Genomic DNA, 20,494 nt, shown 5'->3' on the forward strand with positions numbered 1-20,494 from the left:
AATTCTTCAGCCTTCAGCTTTCTTCACAGTCCAACTCTCACATCCATACATGACCACGGGAAAAACCATAGCCTTGACTAGACGGACCTTGGTTGGCAAAGTAATGTCTCTGTTTTTTAATTTGCTGTCTAGGTTCATCATAACTTTCCTCCAAGGAGTAAGCATCTTTTAATTTCATGACTGCAATCACCATCTGCAGTGATTTTGGAGCCCAGAAAAATAAAGTCAGCCACTGTTCCACTGTTTCCCCATCTGTTTGCCATGAAGTGATGGGACCGGATGCTATGATCTTAGTTTTCTGAATCTTGAGCTTTAAGCCAACTTTTTCACTCTCCTCTTTCACTTTCATCAAGAGGCTCTTTAGTTCTTCACTTTCTTCCATAAGGGTGGCGTCATCTGCATATCTGAGGTTATTGATATTTCTCCCGGAAGTCTTGATTCCAGCTTGTGCTTCTTCTAGTCCTGCATTCCTCATGATGTACTCTGCATATAAGTTAAATAAGCAGGGTGACAATATACAGCCTTGATGTACTCCTTTTCCTATTTGAAACCAGTCTGTTGTTCCATGTCTAGTTCTAACTGTTGGTTCCTGACCTGCATACAGGTTTCTCAAGAGGCAGGTCAGGTGGTCTGGTATTCCCATCTCTTGAAGAATCGTCCACAGTTTGTTGTGATCCACACAGTCAAAGGCTTTGGCAGTGTCAATGAAGCAGAAATAGATGTTTTTCTGGAACTCTCTTGCTTTTTTGATGATCCAGCAGATGTTGGCAATTTGATCTCTGGTTCCTCTACCTTTTCTAAAACCAACTTGAACATCTGTAAGTTCATGGTTCATATATTGCTGAAGCCTGGCTTGGAGAATTTTGAGCATGACTTTGCTAGCATTTGAGATGAGTGCAATTGTGTGATAGTTTGAGCATTCTTTGGCATTGCCTTTCTTTGGGATTGGAATGAAAACTGACCTTTTCCAGTCCTGTGGCCACTGCTGAGTTATTCCTCTTTAAAGAGAAAACAACAAGACTCACCCCCAAAAAATTCTTCTGGCATTGTATCTATAGTGAAACTATCAATATAAGGGAAGTTAGGAGATGTAGTGTTTTTAAACAGTTAGGCACATTGCTGACCTTAACAAAATCAGCATTCTGTTACTAAGGGAAAGGAGAACTGGATATTGTGTAGGCAAGTAGTATCTTCTGGCACATTTAGTATTATTGCCTGGCTATTTCTGCTTCCTCATGTCCTCTTTCCCAGGCTATGGGAAGATCTTGGATCTGAATATCCAGGAATTGCTGGTTTTCTGTATCTCTGAGAACAGACTTCTCACTTCATGACAGGGAGGGCAGCAGGCAGCTGCACCTCAAAAGTCCTTTGGGATTTTTTCTGGGAAAGGATCAATTAGGCTCTGGCAGGAGACCCTGATGGATGGAGCTCAGAAAGCACTACTGGAAAGGCCAAGGTAGAAGAGTCTTGTGGAGCTGCCAATTTCATGTCCTGTTAGACACGTGGATGAATGTTTATATCCTGGTGCAGCCTATAAGCCAGCTCAGCTATGTAAGAAAACATTCAGCACACAGTGAGGCAGGAATCAAGGCTAACACCTGAGAAACCAGCCAATGTCGCCTTTTTTTCCCATCCTCTTGCCCATCTCCTGTCCTTTTATTGTCCCATGTAGTCTCATGCATATAATTTAGGGCTTCCCTGGTAGCTCAGTGGTAAAGAACCTGTCTGCAAGTGCAGGAGACATGGGTTCAATCTCTGGTCTGGGAAGATCCCACGTGTCGCAGAGCAGCAAAGCCTGTGCATCTTAACTATTGAACCTGTGCTCTAGAGCCCAGGAGCTGCAATTAATGAGCTCACGTGCTGCAACTACTGAAGCCCGCATGCCCTAGAACCCATGCTCCTCAACAAGAGAAGTCTTCAAAACTAGAGAAAAGCCCCTACTAGAACTCTTCCCCAACTAAAGAAAAGCCCACACAGCAACGAAGATCCAGCACAGCCAAAAATAAATAATAAATTATTATTTCAATTATTAATTGAAAGTATTTATTTTGTTTTCTGACTCATTCTTTAGTTGCCTGTCTTTTAGCTTGACTCCTGGAATCCTTTGGTTCCTACTCCCTGGTTTTCTGAGTTTTTATTCCTGCCTGACATGAGTGTTTTTCTTGCCTCATATGCTTTCATTCTGATGCACTGGCTTTAAGCCACTGTTATACTATTTTGTGATTCCAGACTTATTTCCTCCCTAGTCTGTTTCTCCCTTTTTCTGGCATATTCAGCAGTAACACAGAGTGCTTCCTTGGGTTAGGTATTTACAATCATGTTCTGTTGCAAATAACATTGTCTACTAAAATTATTAATGGGATTAATTTATTGATTTACTTTAGATGTAACAGACTATGAGATAGAAGAAGTAACTGCCGATCATCCAGAAGTTCTTTCCATAATAAATGAGACAGTAAAAATGTCAAAGGATATGAACTTTGAACAGCCACATGAAAAAATTGCTGAAATCTTAGATGAAGTTCTCCAAGAGGTAAGAAATCCAGAATCTTTATTTTTATCTCTGATTTCACAGTATCTGAGAAAATATTAACCTGGTATATGTACAATTATTTTTGAAACCATATGACAGTGTTGAAATCTATAGCCTTCTAATTCATGTGCATTTTACAGTAACACTGTTAATATGTAATATACCCTGCTGCTGCTGCTGCTAAGTCACTTCAGTCGTGTCCGACTCTGTGTGACCCCATAGACGGAAGCCCACCAGGCTCCCCCTTCCCTGGGATTCTCCAGGCAAGAACACTGGAGTGGGTTGCCATTTCCTTCTCCAATGTATGAAAGTGGAAAGTGAAAAGTGAAAGTGAAGTCGCTCAGTCATGTCCGACCCTTAGCGACCCCATGGACTGCAGCCTACCAGGCTCCTCCATCCATGGGATTTTCTAGTTGCTTATAAATTTTCCTTCAATGCATCTGCATGCTTAGTCATGTCTGACTCTTTTCGACCCTTTGAACTATAGCCTACCAGCTTCCTCTGTCCATGGGGTTTTCCATGCAAGAATACTGGAGTGGGTTGCCATACCCTCCTCCAGGGGATCTTCCTGACCCAGGGATCAAACCCGCATCTCTTGCGGCTCCTGCATTGCCAGTGAATTCTTTACTGCTGAGCCACCAGGGAAGCCCTACCTTTTGACCCTTTCACCCATTTCCCCCATCTCTTCCTCTGTCTCTGGCAGTCACCAATCTCTTCTCTGATTCTGTGAATTTGATTTTTCCAGATTCCACAATAAGTGAGGTCATATAGTATTTGTCTTTCTCTAACTTATTTCACTTATACTACTTCATTATAGCTTTTCCCTCCTAATTCTCTTATGTGAAACTTTTCAAAGTGCTTAAAATTCTTTTTTTTCCCCCAAAATGCTCTTCATTCAGATGGAAATTTGAAAAAGCAGGTAAATCTGCATAAGCCAAAGGGTTACACTGGCCCTCTCAAGATTTCTTTCCCTTGACTTCTAATATTCTGTCTTCCTGATTGTGTACAGATTTGTTCAAAACCTTCAGAATTTGTGTATTCGCAGACCCACATCACTAATCTCCACATTTGTATTGAAGTTGTTATAATTGGGTGGCAGGTGGGGGATAGTTTAGCAGAACTCACAAAGTACCTGCAAGATTTGTTTCCAAATTTGAACCAGTTTCTTTCTACAGCTGTTAGTAAATATCTCAGGACCTCTCAGCTCTCACATTAAAAGCGAAAAATCTAAAGGGAAGTAAAGGGCATTGTCACTTAAAAAGGCAGACTGAGCACGGACCTGGTGACTCAAAGAGTAGACCAGGGACCATTGTCGCCTGAGACCATGTTAGAAATACAGACTCATGGGCCCTACCCTTGACCTTCTGAATCAGGATCTAGATTCTGTAATACTGAATAAGATACAGCAAGCATGTTTTAACAGAGGCTTTTGCTTCTTGGTCTTAATGTACAGCTTTAGTCCTTTTGAATTGTTTCTCTTTTAAAATTAAGTGGCTGTTTTTTTTTTCTTCTGAAAGTCAGAAGAACTCAAAAGATATTTGGTTAAAGTCCAGGAAAGTGATTTATCAGGGTAACATCCTTGACTTGGGTACCTATGATGGTAATTTCAGTGTGTCATTTTTCACAGGTAGTTGAAGAAAACAAGAATAGGTTTTATGGTGCCCCCAAATATGGAGGATGGATACTGGACAACTGCCCTCTTATGAAAGAACTCTGGTTGGTCTTAGTCGACAAAGGAGTTCTACCCGATTTAGTCATCTGTTTATCAGACACAGAAAACAATGGTTGGTAAATACTTATCATGTCAATTCAGACTGAAGTTTTTACTGCTGATAATATTTTTAGTTTATATTTTTATGAACTATAAAACGGAAAACTCTCCACCTTCCCTGGGTACAACAAATACCACCCCAGCAGTCCCTTCATGACCTAGAGGTACACAAAAGGAAATCAACCACTGAGTAGGTGGCCACGGATGGTATGCTAGGTCGCTGGATGCTCCAGCAGGCTCTTATCATTATTCTCTGGAGCTGAGCATTTAACAACCCTCATTCCAGTCAGCATTCTAACTTCTGAATGAAAAATATATAAGGCTGAGGGCAAAACTACCTGTTAATCCTTTTTCCCCTCAAATGGGAAATACTAAGTACATAAAGATAGCAGAACTAAATTTTAATTATTCTGTCACTGTGTGTAAAGCTATAGTAATAAAAAATTATGGCACTACCAGAAAAAAATGACATAGACCAATCAAACAGAATAAAGAGCCCAGAGATAAACTCACACATATACTGTCAACTAATCTTTGATAAGGGAGCCAAAAATATTCTGTTATTTTGCATCTTAAGGAAATATATTTGAAAAGAGAATTTCCAGGGGGAGACTGTATTATACTACTTTTTATGTTTTAGTTACTTATAGTATGTCAATATATACCTTTTTAAAAGGATTTAAGATGGTCTCAAAAAATCTGGGCTCTATTTAGATAAATACTTAAAGGAAGATATATTTGGATATAGACAGAAATAATTTTTCATTTCTAATTTCCAAAATATATCTTACTATATTTTGCAGAGCTTTAAAATTAATATTACTCTTTATCTGTATTTCAGGAAAATATTTATATAATAGACTGTATTTACAGAATAAACAAGAAATTGACTCTAAGATTTTAGAAAGATTATTAGATGAACTACTAAAGGAAAAAAAAGAGGAAGAAGCAGCAAGGTAATCTGCCTGGCACAATAAATGAGATTAATTAACCTTTTACAATTGTTAAAAATCTACTTATAATTTATATTTATAAAATGTCTTATTTATTTATTTTTATTTATTTTATTGGAGGCTAATTACTTTACAATATTATATTGATTGGTTTTGCCATACATGACATGAATCCGCCCTGGGTGTACATCCCCTTCTTGAACCCCCCTCCCACCTCCCCTTATCTTCCCAATGGGTCATCCCTGTGCACCAGCCCTGAGCATCCTGTATCATGCATCAAACCTGGACTGGTGATTCGTTTCACATATGATAATATACATGTTTCAATGCCATTCTCAAAAAACATCCCACCCTCACCCTCTCCCACAGAGTCCCAAAGACTGTTCTATACACCTGTGTCTCTTTTGCTGTCTCGTATCACCAACTCAATGGACATGAGTTTGAGGGAACTCCGGGAGTTGGTGATGGACAGGGAGGCCTGGCGTGCTGTTGATTCATGGGGTCGCAAAGAGTTGGACACAACTGAGCGACTGAACTGAACTGAACTGATACAGGGTTAAGGTTACCATCTTTCTAAATTCCATATATATGCGTTAGTATACTGTATTGGTGTTTTTCTTTCTGGCTTACTTCACTCTATATAATAGGCTCCAGTTTCATCCACCTCATTAGAACTGATTCAAATGTATTCTTTTTAATGGCTGAGTAATACTCCATTGTGTAAATGTACCACAGCTTTCTTATCCATTCGTCTGCAGATGGACATATAGGTTGCTTCCATGTCCTCGCTATTATAAACAGTGCTTCAATGAACATCGGAGTACATGTGTCTCTTTCAGTTCTGGTTTCCTTGGTGTGTATGCCCAGGAGTGCAATTTCTGGATCTATTTCCAGTTCTATTTCCAGTTTTTTAAGCAATCTCCACACTGTTCTCCATAGTGGCTGTACTAGTTTGTATTCCCACCAACAGTGTAAGAGGGTTCCCTTCTCTCCACACCCTCTCCAGCATTTATTGCATGTAGACTTTTGGATAGCAGCCATTCTGACTGGTGTGAAATGGTATCTCATTGTAGTTTTGATTTGCATTTCTCTGATTATGAGGGATGTTGAGCATTTTTTCACGTGCTTGTTAGTCATCTGTATGTCTTCTCTGGAGAAATGTGTGTTTAGTTCTTTGCCCCATTTTTTGATTGGGTCGTTTATTTTTCTGGAATTGAGCTGCAGGAGCTGCTTGTATATTTTTGAGATTAATTCTTTGTCAGTTGTTTCATTTGCTATTATTTTCTCCCATTCTGAAGGCTGTCTTTTCACCTTGCTTATAGTTTCCTTTGCTGTGCAGAAGGTTTTAATTTTAATTATGTCCCGTTTGTTTATTTTTGCTTTTATTTCCAATATTCTGGGAGGTGGGTCATGGAGGATCCTGCTGTGATTTATGTCGGAGAGTGTTTTGCCTATGTTCTCTAGGAGTTATATAGTTTCTGGTCTTACATTTAGATCTTTAATCTATTTTGAGTTTATTTTTGTGTATGGTGTTAGGAAGTGTTCTAGCTTCATTCTTTTACAAGTGGCTGACCAGTTTTCCCAGCACCACTTGTTAAAGAGACTGTCTTTTCTCCATTTTATATTCTTGCCTCCTTTGTCAAAGATAAGGTGTCCATAGGTGCGTGGGTTTATCTCTGGGCTTTGTATTTTGTTCCACTGATCTATATTTCTGTCTTTATGCCGGTACCATACTGTCTTGATGACTGTGGCTTTGTAGTAGAGCCTGAAGTCTGGCAGGTTGATTCCCCCAGTTCCATTCTTCTTCCTCAAGATTGCTTTGGCTATTCGAGGTTTTTTGTATTTTCATACAAATTGCAAGATTATTTGTTTTAGCTCTGTGAAAAATATTGTTGGTAGCTTGATAGGGATTGCATTGAATGTATAAATTACTTTGGGTAGTATACTCATTTTCACAATATTTATTCTTCATATCCATGAACACGGTATATTTCTCCATCTATTAGTGTCCTCTTTGATTACTTTCACCAGTGTTTTATAGTTTTCTATGTACAGGTCTTTTGTTTCTTTAGGTAGATATATTCCTAAGTATTTTATTCTTTTCATTGCAACAGTGAATGGAATAGTTTCCTTAATTTCTCTTTCTATTTTCTCATTATTAGTGTATAGGAATGCAAGGGATTTCTGTGTGTTGATTTTATATCCTGCAACTTTACTGTATTCATTGATTAGCTCTAGTAGTTTTCTGGTAGAGTCTTTAGGATCTTCTGTGTAGAGAATCATGTCATCAGCGAACAGTGAAAATTTTACTTCTTCTTTTCCGATTTGGATTCCTTTTATGTCTTTTTCTGCTCTGATTGCTGTGGCCAAAACTTCCAGAACTGTGTTGAATAGTAGTGATGAGAGTGGGCACCCTTGTCTTGTTCCTGACTTTAGGGGAAATGCTTTCAGTTTTTCACCATTGAGGATAAAGTTTGCTGTGGGTTTGTCATTTATAGCTTTTATTATGTTGAGGTATGTCCCTTCTATTCCCACCTTCTGGAGGGTTTTTTATCATAAATGGATGTTGAATTTTGTCAAAGGCTTTTTCTGCATCTATTGAGATAATCATATGATTTTTATTTTTCAGTTTGTTAATGTGGTGTAGAAGGCAATGGCAAGCCACTCCAGTATTCTTGCCTAGAAAATCCCATGGACAGAGGAGCCTGGTAGGCTGCAGTCCATGGGGTCGCTACGAGTCAGACATGACTGAGCGACTTCACTTTCACTTTTCACTTTCACACATTGGGGAAGGAAATGGCAACCCACTCCAGTGTTCTTGCCTGGAGAATCCCAGGGACGGGGGAGCCTGGTGGGCTTCCGTCTGTGGGGTCACACAGAGTCGGACACGACTGAAGTGACTTAGCAGCAGTAGCAATGTGGTGTATTACGTTGATTGATTTGCGGATATTGAAGAATCCTTGCATTCCTGGGATAAAGCCCACTTGGTGTATGATCTTCTTAATGTGTTGTTGGATTCTGATTGCTAGAATTATGTTAAGGATTTTTGCATCTATGTTCATCAGTGATATTGGCCTGTAGTTTTCTTTTTTTGTGGGATATTTACTAGGTTTTGGGATTAGGATGATGGTGGCCTCATAGAATGAGTTTGGAAGTTTCCCTTCCTCAGCAATTTTCTGGAAGAGTTTGAGTAGATTAGGTGTTAGCTCTTCTCTAAATTTTTGGTAGAATTCAGCTGTGAAGCCATCTGGACCTGGGCTTTTGTTTGCTGGAAGATTTCTGATTACAGCTTCTATTTCTGTGCTTGTGATGGGTCTATTCAGATTTTCTATTTCTTCCTGGTTCAGTTTTGGAAAGTTGTACTTTTCTAAGAATTTGTCCATTTCTTCCAAGTTGTCCACTTTATTGCCATATAATTGCTGATAGTATTCTCTAATAATCCTTTGTATTTCTGTGTTGTCGGTTGTGATCTCTCCATTTTCATTTCTAATTTTATTGATTTGGTTCTTCTTCCTTTGTTTCTTGATGAGTCTGGCTAGTGGTTTGTCAATTTTATTTACCCTCTCAAAGAACCAGCTTTTGGCTTTGTTGATTTTTGCTATGGTCTCTTTTGTTTCTTTTGCATTTGTTTCTGCCCTAATTTTTAAGATTTCTTTCCTTCTACTTACCCTGGGGTTCATTTCTTCCTTTTCTAGTTTCTTTAGATGTAGAGTTAGGTTATTTAGTTGACTTTTTTCTTGTTTCTTGAGGTGTGCCTGTATTGCTATGAACCTTCCCCTTAGCACTGCTTTTACAGTGTCCCAGATGTTTTGGGTTGTTGTGTTTTCATTTTCATTCATTTCTATGCATATTTTGATTTCTCTTTTGATTTCTTCTATGATTTGTTCGTTATTCAGCAGCGTGTTGTTCAGCCTCCATATGTTGGCATTTTTAATAGTTTTTCTCCCATAATTGAGATTCATCTTACTGCATTGTGGTCAGAAAAGATGCTAGGAATGATTTCTTTTTTAATTTACCAAGGCTACATTTATGACCCAAGATGTGATCTATCCTGGAAAAGGTTCCGTGTGCACTTGAGAAAAAGGTGAAATTCATTGTTTTAGGGTGAAATGTCCTATAGAGATCTATGAGGTCTAACTGGTCTATTGTATCATTTACAATTTGTGTTTCCTTGTTAATTTTCTGTTTAGTTGATCCATCCATAGATGTGAGTGGGGTATTAAAGTCTCCCACTATTATTGCGTTGTTGTTAATTTCCCCTTTCATACTTGTTAGTAATTGTCTTACATATTGCGGTGCTCCTATGTTGGGTGCATATATGATTGTTATATCTTCTTCTTGGATTGATCCTTTGATCATTATGTAGTTTCCTTCTTTGTCTCTTTTCACAGCCTTTGTTTTAAAGTCTATTTTATCTGATATGAGTATTGCTACTCCTGCTTTCTTTTGGTCTCTATTTACATGGAATATCTTTTTCCAGCCCTTCACTTTCAGTCTGTATGTGTCCCTCGTTTAGAGGTGGGTCTCTTGTAAACAACATATATGGGGGTCTTGTTTTTGTATCCATTCAGCCAGCCTTTGTCTTTTGGTTGGGGGCATTCAGCCCATTTACGTTTAAGGTGATTATGGATAAGTATGATCCCGTTGCCATTTTCTTTATTGCTTTGGGTTTGAGTTTATACACCCTTTCTGTGTTTCCTGTCTAGAGAATATCCTTTAGTATTTGTTGGAGAGCTGGTTTGGTGATACTGAATTCTTTCAGCTTTTGCTTGTCTGTAAAGCTTTTGATTTCTCCTTCATATTTGAATGAGATCCTTGCTGGGTATAGTAATCTGGGCTGTAGGTTATTTTCTTTCATCACTTTAAGTATGTCTTGCCATTCCCTCCTGGCCTGAAGAGTTTCTGTTGAAAGATCAGCTGTTATCCTTATGGGAATCCCCTTGTGTGTTATTTGTTGCTTTTCCCTTGCTGCTTTTAATATTTGTTCTTTGTGTTTGATCTTTGTTAATTTGATTAATATATGCCTTGGAGTATTTCGCCTTGGGTTTATCCTGTTAGGGACTCTCTGTGTTTCTTGGACTTGGGTGATTATTTCCTTCCCCATTTTAGGGAAGTTTTCAACTATTATCTCCTCAAGTATTCTCTCATGGTCTTTCTTTTTGTCTTCTTCTTCTGGGACCCCTATGATTCGAATGTTGGGACGTTTAACATTGTCCCAGAGGTCTCTAATATTGTCCTAATTTCTTTTAATTCGTTTTTCTTTTTTCCTCTCTGTTTCATTTATTTCTACAATTCTATCTTCTAGCTCGCTTATCCTGTCTTCTGCCTCCGTTATTCTACTGTTTGTTCCCTCCAGAGTATCTCTGATCTCATCTATTGCATTATTCATTGTATATTGACTCTTTTTTATTTCCTGTAAATCCTTATTAAACCTTTCTTGCATCTTCTCAATCCTTTTCTCTAGGTTATTTATCTATAACTCCATTTTGCTTTCAAGATTTTGAATCATTTTCACTATCAAAATGCGAAATTCTTTATCAGGTAGATTCCCTATATCTTCCTCTTTTGTTTGTGTTGGTGGGCATTTATCCTGTTCCTTTACTTGCTGGGTATTTCTCTGCCTCTTCATCTTGCTTATATTGCTGTGCTTGGGGTGGCCTTTCCGTCTTCTGGCAGTTTGTGAAACTCTCTTTATTATGTAGTTTCCTTGCTGTGTGTGGGGTTGGACGGGTGGATTGTCAAGGTTCCCTGGTTAGGGAAGCTTGTGTCAGTGTTCTGGTGGGTGAAGCTGGATTTCTTCTCTCTGGAGTGCAATGAAGTGTCCAGTAATGAGTTTGAGATGTCAGTGGGTTTGGAGTGACTTTGGACAACTTGTATATTAAAGTTCAGGTCTATTCTCCTGTGTTGCTGGCAAATTTGCATGGCATGTCTTTCTCTGAAACTTGTTGACCCTTGGGTGGTGCCTGGTTTCGGTGTATGTATGGAGGCCTTTGATGAGCTCCTAGCAATTAATGTTTCCTGGAATAGGAGGTCTCTGGTGTTCTCAGGATTTGGCCTTAAGCCTCTGCCTCTGGTTTTCAGCCTTATTCTTGCAGTAGACTCAAGACTTCTCCATCTGTCACTTCCAAGGCAGTTCCTTCTGTTTAAGCTCTCTGTTTGCTTGTCTCTTCAGTGTCTACTTCCTGTCCTGACACAAGGGGGCGGTGGTGGACACTTTTATAGGCTCACCAGTTCAGTCCTGCTGTGGGGAGGGAGGAAGGCTGCTAACAAATATCCCTGGCGTCTGTGGGGAGTGCTCGGCTACACTGGGATTGCCCCCGCTCACGGCGTGTGTGCTTTCCCTGTATATGCTGCTCAGGCTCTACGTTGCTCTGCTGGGAACTGTCCAAGGCTGGCGCTGGGTTGCATGACTTCCCAGGTCTGAGCGGCTCAGGTTCAGGTACTTGGGTACTCCAGACAGGCGCAGACTTGGTTGGGCGCTGGGTTGCATGCACTTCCCAGGTCTGAGCGGCTCAGGTTCAGGTACTTGGGTACTCCACACAGGCGCAGACTTGGTTGGGCCTGCATTTTGTGCCTTCCCTGGTCCAAGCAGCTCAGGTGACCCAGTGTTTGGCAAGCACGTTCGCTGAGACTTATTGCCTCTCCGGTCCCTGCCGCTCGGTTTTCTGGGTGTACAACCAGCACACCTTCTCAGGCGGATATCCACCAGCCTGAACCCAAGAAGTCTTGGTTAGCAACGAAGCCTACTTGCAGCTTGGTATCGGAAGCCTCTCTGGGACTGTGACTGCCCCTTCCAATTCTGGCTGCCCTCCCTGCCTGTACCGGCTGGGGATGGGGGATGGGCCGACCGCAGTCAGCTCGCTCTGCTCAGTCCTTTGTTCTGTGAGCGGGTCTGGCGGTGTCTTGAAAGTGAAAGTGAAGTCACTCAGTTGAGAATGACTTTGCGACCCCATGGACTGTAGCCTACCAGGCTCCCCCATCCATGGAATTTTCCAGGCAAGAGTACTGGAGTGGGTTGCCATTTCCTTCTCCAGGGGATCTTCCCAACACAGGGATCGGACCTGGGTCTCCCTCATCGCAGGCAGAAGCTTAGCAGGGTCACTATCTCACAGTCTGCTTAGCTGTCTTGGGTTAGCGTCCTCAGATTGCCCTCGGGGCACTCAGGCCCGGTCCTTTCTCTAAGCAATGCCACCCGTTCCTCCCTGCCCAGCCCCCGCTTGCTGGTGGGGGGTGTGGCGGTTGCCCCGCTTCTCCACTGAGAGTTACCTCTGGGCACGTAGTCTGTGGGTTTTAATTATTTATTTCTTTTTTCTCCTGGTTATGTTGCCCTCTGAGGTTCCAAGGCTCACCACAGACTCGCCAGTGAGTGTTTCCAGGTGTTTGCAAACTTCTCTCTTTTTTTTTAGCCTCCCTTCCCGGAACGGATCTTTGTCCCTCCGTCTTTTGTGTCTCTTTTAATCTTTTATACTATTTCCTACCTCCTTTCGAAGACAATGGGCTGCTTTTCTGGGTGCCTGATGTCCTCTGCCAGCATTCAGAAGTTGTTTTGTGGGATTACTCAGTGTTCAAATGTTCTTTTGCTGAATTTGTGGGGGAGAAAGTGGTCGCCTCGTCCCATTCCTCCGCCATCTTCCTGTCTCTCCTATAAAATGTCTTTAACGTCAAAACAGGCCTACTAACAAGATCCAATTCTAATTCCAAGAAAAATAGTAATGTCACAAATATTGCCAGAATCTCTAAAGTATATAGCTGCGGATATTTTCACAGTCCCAAACCAGACATTCTAAACCAAATATTTACTTTCAAAAGACACTGTAAAAAAAAAAATGTCCTGGTGGTCCAGAGGCTAAAACTTTGAGCTCCCAGTGTAGGGGGCCTGGGTTCAATCCTTGGTTGGGGAACTAGATCCCATATGCCTCAACTAAGAGTTTGAATGTTGCAACTAAGACCCAGTGCAGTCAAATAAATAAATATATTTTTAAAAATGAACATAGAGAAAGTATATTTTTTCTACTCTATTTATCTGTGACTTAATTTTACTAACTAGAATCCACAGGTCAAAGAAATAATCTAAAAAGTGAAAATACACTTGTGTCATATGACTGAAATTCAAAGCTTGACTAAGTTCTAAGGTAAAGAACAAGACTGCTGCTAAGTCACGTCAGTCGTGTCCAACTCTGTGCAACCCCATAGACAGCAGCACACCAGGCTCCCCTGTCCCTGGGATTCTCCAGGCAAGAATACTGCAGTGGGTTCCCATTGCCTTCTCCCAAGAACAAGACTAGTTATTTATAACTGATAGGTTCAACATCAAATGCTTATTCTTAGGACTTCTGGTGGTTCAGTGGCTAAGACTCTGAGCTCCCAATATGAAGGATGTCAGCTCAATCCCTGGTAGAGTAACTAGATCCCACATGCCACATTAAGACTTGGTGCAGCCAAATAAATTAATTAATTAAATACTTTTAAAAAATTGGTCAGAGATGCAATGCAACTTGGTTGGAAAAGAGATAAAATTTATAGGATTTAGAATTACAATTTTGGTCAAATATCTACAGACATGCTGATTCTACCTGTTTTCCAGCATCAGTTTCCAAATGTGCTGGTCAAAGGCAAGATAATTTCTTTTATCACCATTTGTCTTTGATCTACCCAAGTAGTATATGGAAGTAGCTAGAAACTGGAAGAAAAATTCTTCTTCCTCCTTGTCAGATCTTAGATTCTTAGCAGCAGCAACATATAGTATCCAGGTTTTGGATGAGGAAAGCATCACAAAAGAGCCCTACCTAACTAGATAAGTAGAAGAATTGCCAGTTCACACACTACCGAGTAGGGAAGGCATGCAGAAACAATACTCAGTAGTCTCAAAGGTCTGGGCCATGAACAAGAGAACTCAGATTACACTAAGACTTCAGTCTGGATCACAGGGTCACAGGGTTTAGAATATAGTGAGACAACACTTCCTATTAACAAGAAACAGGATTTGTAGTCCAGTGGTTACCAATCTGCCTGCCAGTTCAGGGGACACCAGTTCAATCCCTGGTCTGGGAAGATTCCACATGTCTCAGGGCAACCAAGCCCATGTACCACAACTATAGAACCCACAGTCTAGAGTCAGTGAGCTGCAACTACCGAAGCCCACACACCCTAAAGCCCATGCTTTGCAACAAGAGAAGCCAACTCAATGTGAAGCTCAAGCACCACAACTGGAGTGTAGCCCCTACTTGCTGCAACTAGAGAAGAGCCAGGTGCAGCAACATAGACCCAGCACAGCCAAAAAGAAATAAAACAAGATGCACACTGTTGGGAGGAGAGGTGTAGTAATATATTTGAAGAGAATATAAAGATTTTCAAAGGAAGGGGGAAAGGACACCAAAAGAATCCTGAGTATGAGAGAATGACCCACCTACAGAACAGTCTGAAGAAGACTGTCCAGAGTGGCCTACTCATATGAATGGACTCTACTCCACTTAACTGGTTCCCTGTTGGTGACTGCTTGATACTGTTTTTAAAGATGCAGTCAACATTCTTATACATGTTTCTTTGTGTAATAGTATGCCAGTACCTGAGGGCTAAATTCCTAGTTCTTCAACCCTAATGAAAAACAGATTCCTTATCCCAAACTTCTTTAAATTTCATTACTTTGTTGAAAAGAAAATAAATTAATTTTCTGAATACAAAGAAAATTTGCAAATTTTCAACTTATTCATACAGAAAAAAATTTAAAGTGCAAAAAATGTGAAATAAAATTTAAAAACTGTCAGAATGCCACCATCCAAAGATAATTACTATTAACGGTTTGATTCATTTTATTCTAGTATTTTAATCTTCATTTATACATTTTAAATAAATTTGTATTATACATAGTTTTATATTATACTTTTTTTCACTTAACTCTATGTTGTGAACATTTCTCATTTAATCAAAGGGAAAATGATACAGATTCTCCCAGCTTAGAGTTAGACAATTCCTTTTTAATTTTTCCAGGTTTTCTAATTAATAGCCAGAGTTTTTAAAAATACAACATTTTAACTTTTCTTACCAAAAAAATCCCCAAAACACAAAAAAAAATTCTGAAAATTAAGTAGCCTCAATATGAGTAAATTAAATATTTATGTGGTAAAGTAAAAAGTATATTGACTATTATTAATGATTTACTCTTTATTTTTACCATTATAAGCCTTAAATTCTATGATATTGTAAGATATTTGAATTTCCAAAGATAACTACATTTTGGACCTTTTCATTTCAGAAAAGTCAAGGAGGAGGCATTAAGAATAGAAGAAGAAAATCGAAAGTTATTAGAAGCTATGGCTGCAAAAGCAAAAGGCAAACACAAGATTATATGATTAATAATGTGTCATTTGATTTTGTATTGTGACTGCAAAGTTGCAGTATTTACAGAGAATTATAAACAGAGTGACCATGTTTCCCAGTTTGCCCATTAGAGTCCAGGTTTATGCCCAGGTTCCTGAAATATTTGTTTGACTCCCTCTCCTTCTCATTGTGTTCCAATTTGGGTCACAGCAGTAATGAATTCACAGCAAATGGATTCCTGACACAGACACCTACTCATCCACCTTGTAAGAGGGATACAGCAGGACCAGCATGTGCAACATGCCTTTAAAGTTTCTAGTAGGCATTTAAAAAATAAAAAGAAACAAATGAAATTAATTACAATCATCCCTCAATATCCATCAAGAATTGGTCCCAGGGCTCCTGCAGATACCAAAAATTCGTGAATTCTTAAGTCCCTTATATAAAATGGCATAGTATGTGTGTATAACCTAAACACATAGGCATATACTTTAAATCATCTCTAGATAACTTATAATACCTAATAAAATGTAAATGCTATGTAAATAGTTGCCAGCATGCAGCAAATTCAAGTTTCGCTTTTTGGAACTTTCTGAAATTTTTTTTTTTAATATTTTCAATTTGAGGTTGGTTGAATCCACCGATACAGAATCTGAAGATTCAGAAAACCAACTGTATATTTTATTTAATATACTATATCCAAATTATTTTTTAACATAATGCAAACTATGTTGTTTAATTAACATTGATTAATGCATATAATCAATAAAAAATTATTGATATGTTTTTATATTCCATTTTTCACACAAAGTCTCTGAAATCCGCTGTGTATTTTATTTTATACTCACCGCACATCTCAGTTTGGACTAGCCACATTTCAAGTGCTCAGTAGCCATATGTGGCTTGTGGCTATGTATCAGATAGTGCAGGAATAGCCATTCCCTATTAAATGGACATTTGGGCTGTTTCCTGTCTTTTACTGTTATAATATTTGGGACTGCTGTATGCTATGGCATATATTTGGGAATATATTTTATATTCCATTTTAATAGATATAATATATAGAGACTGTATGTATCTATTTCACTAAGCATCATGCTCCAGGGGTTATTCCCAATTAAATATCTGCTGACTTAATCTAAATAATTTATTTCTTCTCATTTTTTTCTAGAAGCAGAAGAAGCTGTAGCCGAGCCTTTTGAGGATATTGAAGGTGAGGAGTCTGAACTTCACGAAGGGTCTGAGACCCCTGAGGTTGCTGAGGAGACCAGGGGGTTCTTACCTGAGGAGTCTGACATTTTTGAGGTCCCAGAAACAGAACATGAATCAGGTTAGACTTTTATTAAAGAGTGTGTCCTTAATTCCACTGCTGCCTATTGGCATGTTTGTGTGCGTGTGTGTGTATGTGTGTTGATGTGGTATAAAGCAGAAGCAGGTTGAGATTGCAGAGGTTGGCCCCAGAGAGCAGCAGGTGGCTGAAAGTATGGTAGAAAAGCTGAGTGCTCTGCCCGGATGCTGGCACTCTTGTTAGGGTCTGCTATATAATATGGGGGGCACAATGTTAAAAAATCAGGAAAAAAGACTCATTAAAAGTACAACAATATAAAGCTCTTTCTTTCCTTCCATGGTCTCTCTTAACTTGTCATAGTACTTTATGTTTGCTGTTTAAAGTCATTCTAAGAAAAATTAAAATTTTAAGTTCTTAAGCATGAATTTTACCATTCATCTTTATGTTGCCCAATGCCACTTTTAAATGCAAACCTAAGAAAGGATGTGATGAGGTTCCACAGTCATTCATGTCTCTTTAAATACCATTACCTTCATTCTGCATCTGGAGCAAGTTTTAATTTGAAGGGGAACCATGGTCAAGCTCGTCAGCATCTTCCCATCCCCAAATAACTAAGTTACACTTATTCCCACACATTGTGGGTCCTCTTAGAATTCTGTGCTCATGATGGGGTATCAGGAACGCTCATAGGAATGAGATGGCAAAGAATGGCAGACAGATCGCATGTATCTCTGCTCACAGGCGTGCCCTATTGTCCTGCTGGAGTCCCTTTGGATTTTGCTTACAAAACTTGGTTCAAAGATCAAAATAACAACCAAAGTGCATTAAACAAAGTATGGGGCCGTTCTGGGCAAGAGATACAGGACACCCACACAGCTTATATACCCATGAAACCAGCCCTCCTCAAATGTCCAGTTTGGTGGGTTGGGACAGGGCAAGAAGGAGTCTATAAGGCAACGAAAGTCACTCTCAGGACTGGAGAGTGGACTTAAGCAGCAAGATTAGGCACTTCACCATGGTGGAAGCGGGGCTAATAAATGCCTCGAAGCACAATTAGTATTGAATTACTCCCTCTTCTCTTGAGTATTAAACATTATAGATTCTATTGAAAGAGGACCCAACTATTATTTTAGCTAACTTGCAGGACAGTTTCCACAATATTACAGAATGGCTATATATAGATTATATGTGTGTGTGTGTGTGTGTGTGTGTGTGTGTGAGACACACAAAACTTAGGAAAGACTAAGGGGTGAGAAGAAAGATAATTAGTCCTTCCTTCCCTGAAACTATCTACACTAGATCTGTACGTGAATCATGTCTTTTATTATCCAGGAAAGCAGTTGTTGATCTCTATCTTCAAAAGAGCTATTAGTTGAGTTTCTCCTCAGTTTCACCACACCTACACCCACAACTGAGACTTTAGCCACTTTATGGTCTTTTGGAATATCTTTACGGGTATCTCAAGAAATTAAAAGAATGCTTAGGCAATTCTGATGCCATGTGAATAGAAGTTTGAATGATATTTAACAACAGTTATCAGAAGTGTATGTATCAATTATTATTCTGGTCAACGTCCTTTTGTGTATTTAAGAATATTCTTCATTTTCTGCCTTATTTTATTATGTATTTTTATGCCTCCCTGGAACCAAGCGGTGGGTTCGTGTGTTTGCAGTGTAGAAAACTTGACTCTGACTGCAGATGTCTGTAGCAAAGTAAGGGCTTAGTAATAGGATGCCAGACAAGGGAGTGGGAGACAAGCCTGAGATCCACTCCAATTTGGTCTTTGAGTTGGGGGCATTTAAGGAGAAGAGGGCTTCCCAGGTGGCACTAGTAGTAAAGGACTTACCTGCCAATGCAGGGGATGTAAGAAACATGGGTCGGTCCCTGGGTCAGGAAGATCCCCTGGAGGAGGGCATGGCAACCCACTCCAGTATTCTTGCCTGGATATTCCCATGGACAGAGGAGCCTGGTGGGCTGCAGTCCATAGGGCTACAAAGAGTCAGACATGAATGAAACAACTTAGCTCATGCACAAAGGGGAAAAACAAAGAATCTGCAGTTAATCATCATCCTCTGACATTTCTTAATTGTTGTTTTGGGGGTCAGGATGCCTACTGTTTATGAATCTTTTTATGAGTATCTGGTGATTCATGAGCCAGGGATCTTTTAGCTCATCTTGCCCTGGAGAAACAACCTGAGTATGTACATTAATGATATTATCTGATTCTGGTTGATTAGTGTTCACTTAGCACAGAAATGAGGTCAGAGGGGACAAGAAAGGGAATAACGTTTTGAATAAAGAGATTAATCATAAACTCAGCAGGGGAACTCGGTTTTAGGGGAAATCAGTACTTTACCTAATTGGAGAAGGCACTGGAGACCCACTCCAGTTCTCTTGCTGGAAACTCCCATGGACGGGAGAGCCTGGTAGGCCGCAGTCCATGGGGTCGCTGAGAGTTGGACATGACTGAGCGACTTCACTTTCACTTTTCACTTTCATGCATTGGAGAAGGAAATGGCAACTCACTCCAGTATTCTTGCCTGGAGAGTCCCAGGGACGGGGGAGGCTAGTGGGCTGCCCTCTATGGGGCCGCACAGAGTCAGACGCAACTGACGTGACTTAGCTGCAGCAGTACTTTACCTAGTGAGAACTGTATTATCAATTTGACATAGTATATGCAATTTAAACTTTTGAAATTTTCTTTGTGCCAAAATTTGCATAGAGGAATAATGTTTTTAAAACTCAAACACTAACTATTAAATATTTTTTTAAGTATCTGAACCTCCTGAGGATGCTACAGTTGGAGCAGAATTTCCAAAAGAATCCAGAGAGGGCCTGGAAACTAAAGAATTATATGAAACAGGTTAGATTATAAAATAAAAGTAGTGCATAGAAATGCTTTTTATATTCTCTTACAATTTTAGGCATAAAACCAATTTCCTACTTATTTCTTTCTATGCCAGTTATATGCTGGTTGATGTGTGTTATATTTATCTAACTTATTATATTAAAAGTGTATCTAGCCAACTTATAACAGTTTTTCAATAAATTTTATGTTCTACTTTTATTAACAAAGTTGCCATATGAAATTCATATTAATTATCTAAATAATTTGGATTTTATTTATAAGTAACAATTCATCTACAGCCAAAACAATGAACACAGCATAGTTAAATATGAATTTATAAACGCATATTATTGCTTAGAACTCTAAGTTTATTTCTTTCAAATGTTTTAAAAGTATTATAAATTATTTTGGCAATATAGCTAAAGATATAATGCTTGAAGGCTCTTTTTTCTTTCTTTTAACCTTTACTCAAAAGTTCTACTACCTGAATTTCCAGAAGATGGTTATCCTGATGTTCCTGAAATGGATTCAATTAGAGAGAATGTCAACTCTTTCTATACTGCCTGGAAACAGGTGGAAACAGCTATCAGTGACTCCTTTACTCAAATTTTAAACTTGGAGATTGCTGGCAAAACTCCAGAGGAACTACTTCAAAAAGTCGTTGAAATTATGGAAAGTAAGGGGTGCTGTAATCATAACATTTATTGTCATGAGCAAGCCATATTATTAAAAATACTGTGAAAGTTTAAAGCCTATGGTTTATGAAGTAAAACATTCAGTATAC

At 39.3% G+C, this 20,494-nt stretch overlaps 1 protein-coding gene across 1 annotated transcript in view; it reads left to right on the forward strand.

Moving 5' to 3' along the window:
• Nucleotides 1-20,494, forward strand: part of AK9 (adenylate kinase 9) — a 124,232-nt gene that overhangs the window by 53,862 nt on the left and 49,876 nt on the right. The window contains exons 17-23 of the mRNA XM_088840638.1: nucleotides 2,385-2,533; nucleotides 4,161-4,317; nucleotides 5,146-5,260; nucleotides 15,510-15,586; nucleotides 16,752-16,904; nucleotides 19,636-19,725; nucleotides 20,186-20,386. Of these exons, the coding sequence (XP_088696764.1) occupies nucleotides 2,385-2,533; nucleotides 4,161-4,317; nucleotides 5,146-5,260; nucleotides 15,510-15,586; nucleotides 16,752-16,904; nucleotides 19,636-19,725; nucleotides 20,186-20,386 (942 nt within the window). The remainder of the gene's footprint in view (nucleotides 1-2,384; nucleotides 2,534-4,160; nucleotides 4,318-5,145; nucleotides 5,261-15,509; nucleotides 15,587-16,751; nucleotides 16,905-19,635; nucleotides 19,726-20,185; nucleotides 20,387-20,494) is intronic.

This window comes from Moschus berezovskii, chromosome 10 (assembly GCF_049115385.1).
Source record: "Moschus berezovskii isolate FMDL1 chromosome 10, NW_MosBer_1.0, whole genome shotgun sequence".
Lineage (NCBI taxonomy): Eukaryota > Metazoa > Chordata > Mammalia > Artiodactyla > Moschidae > Moschus > Moschus berezovskii.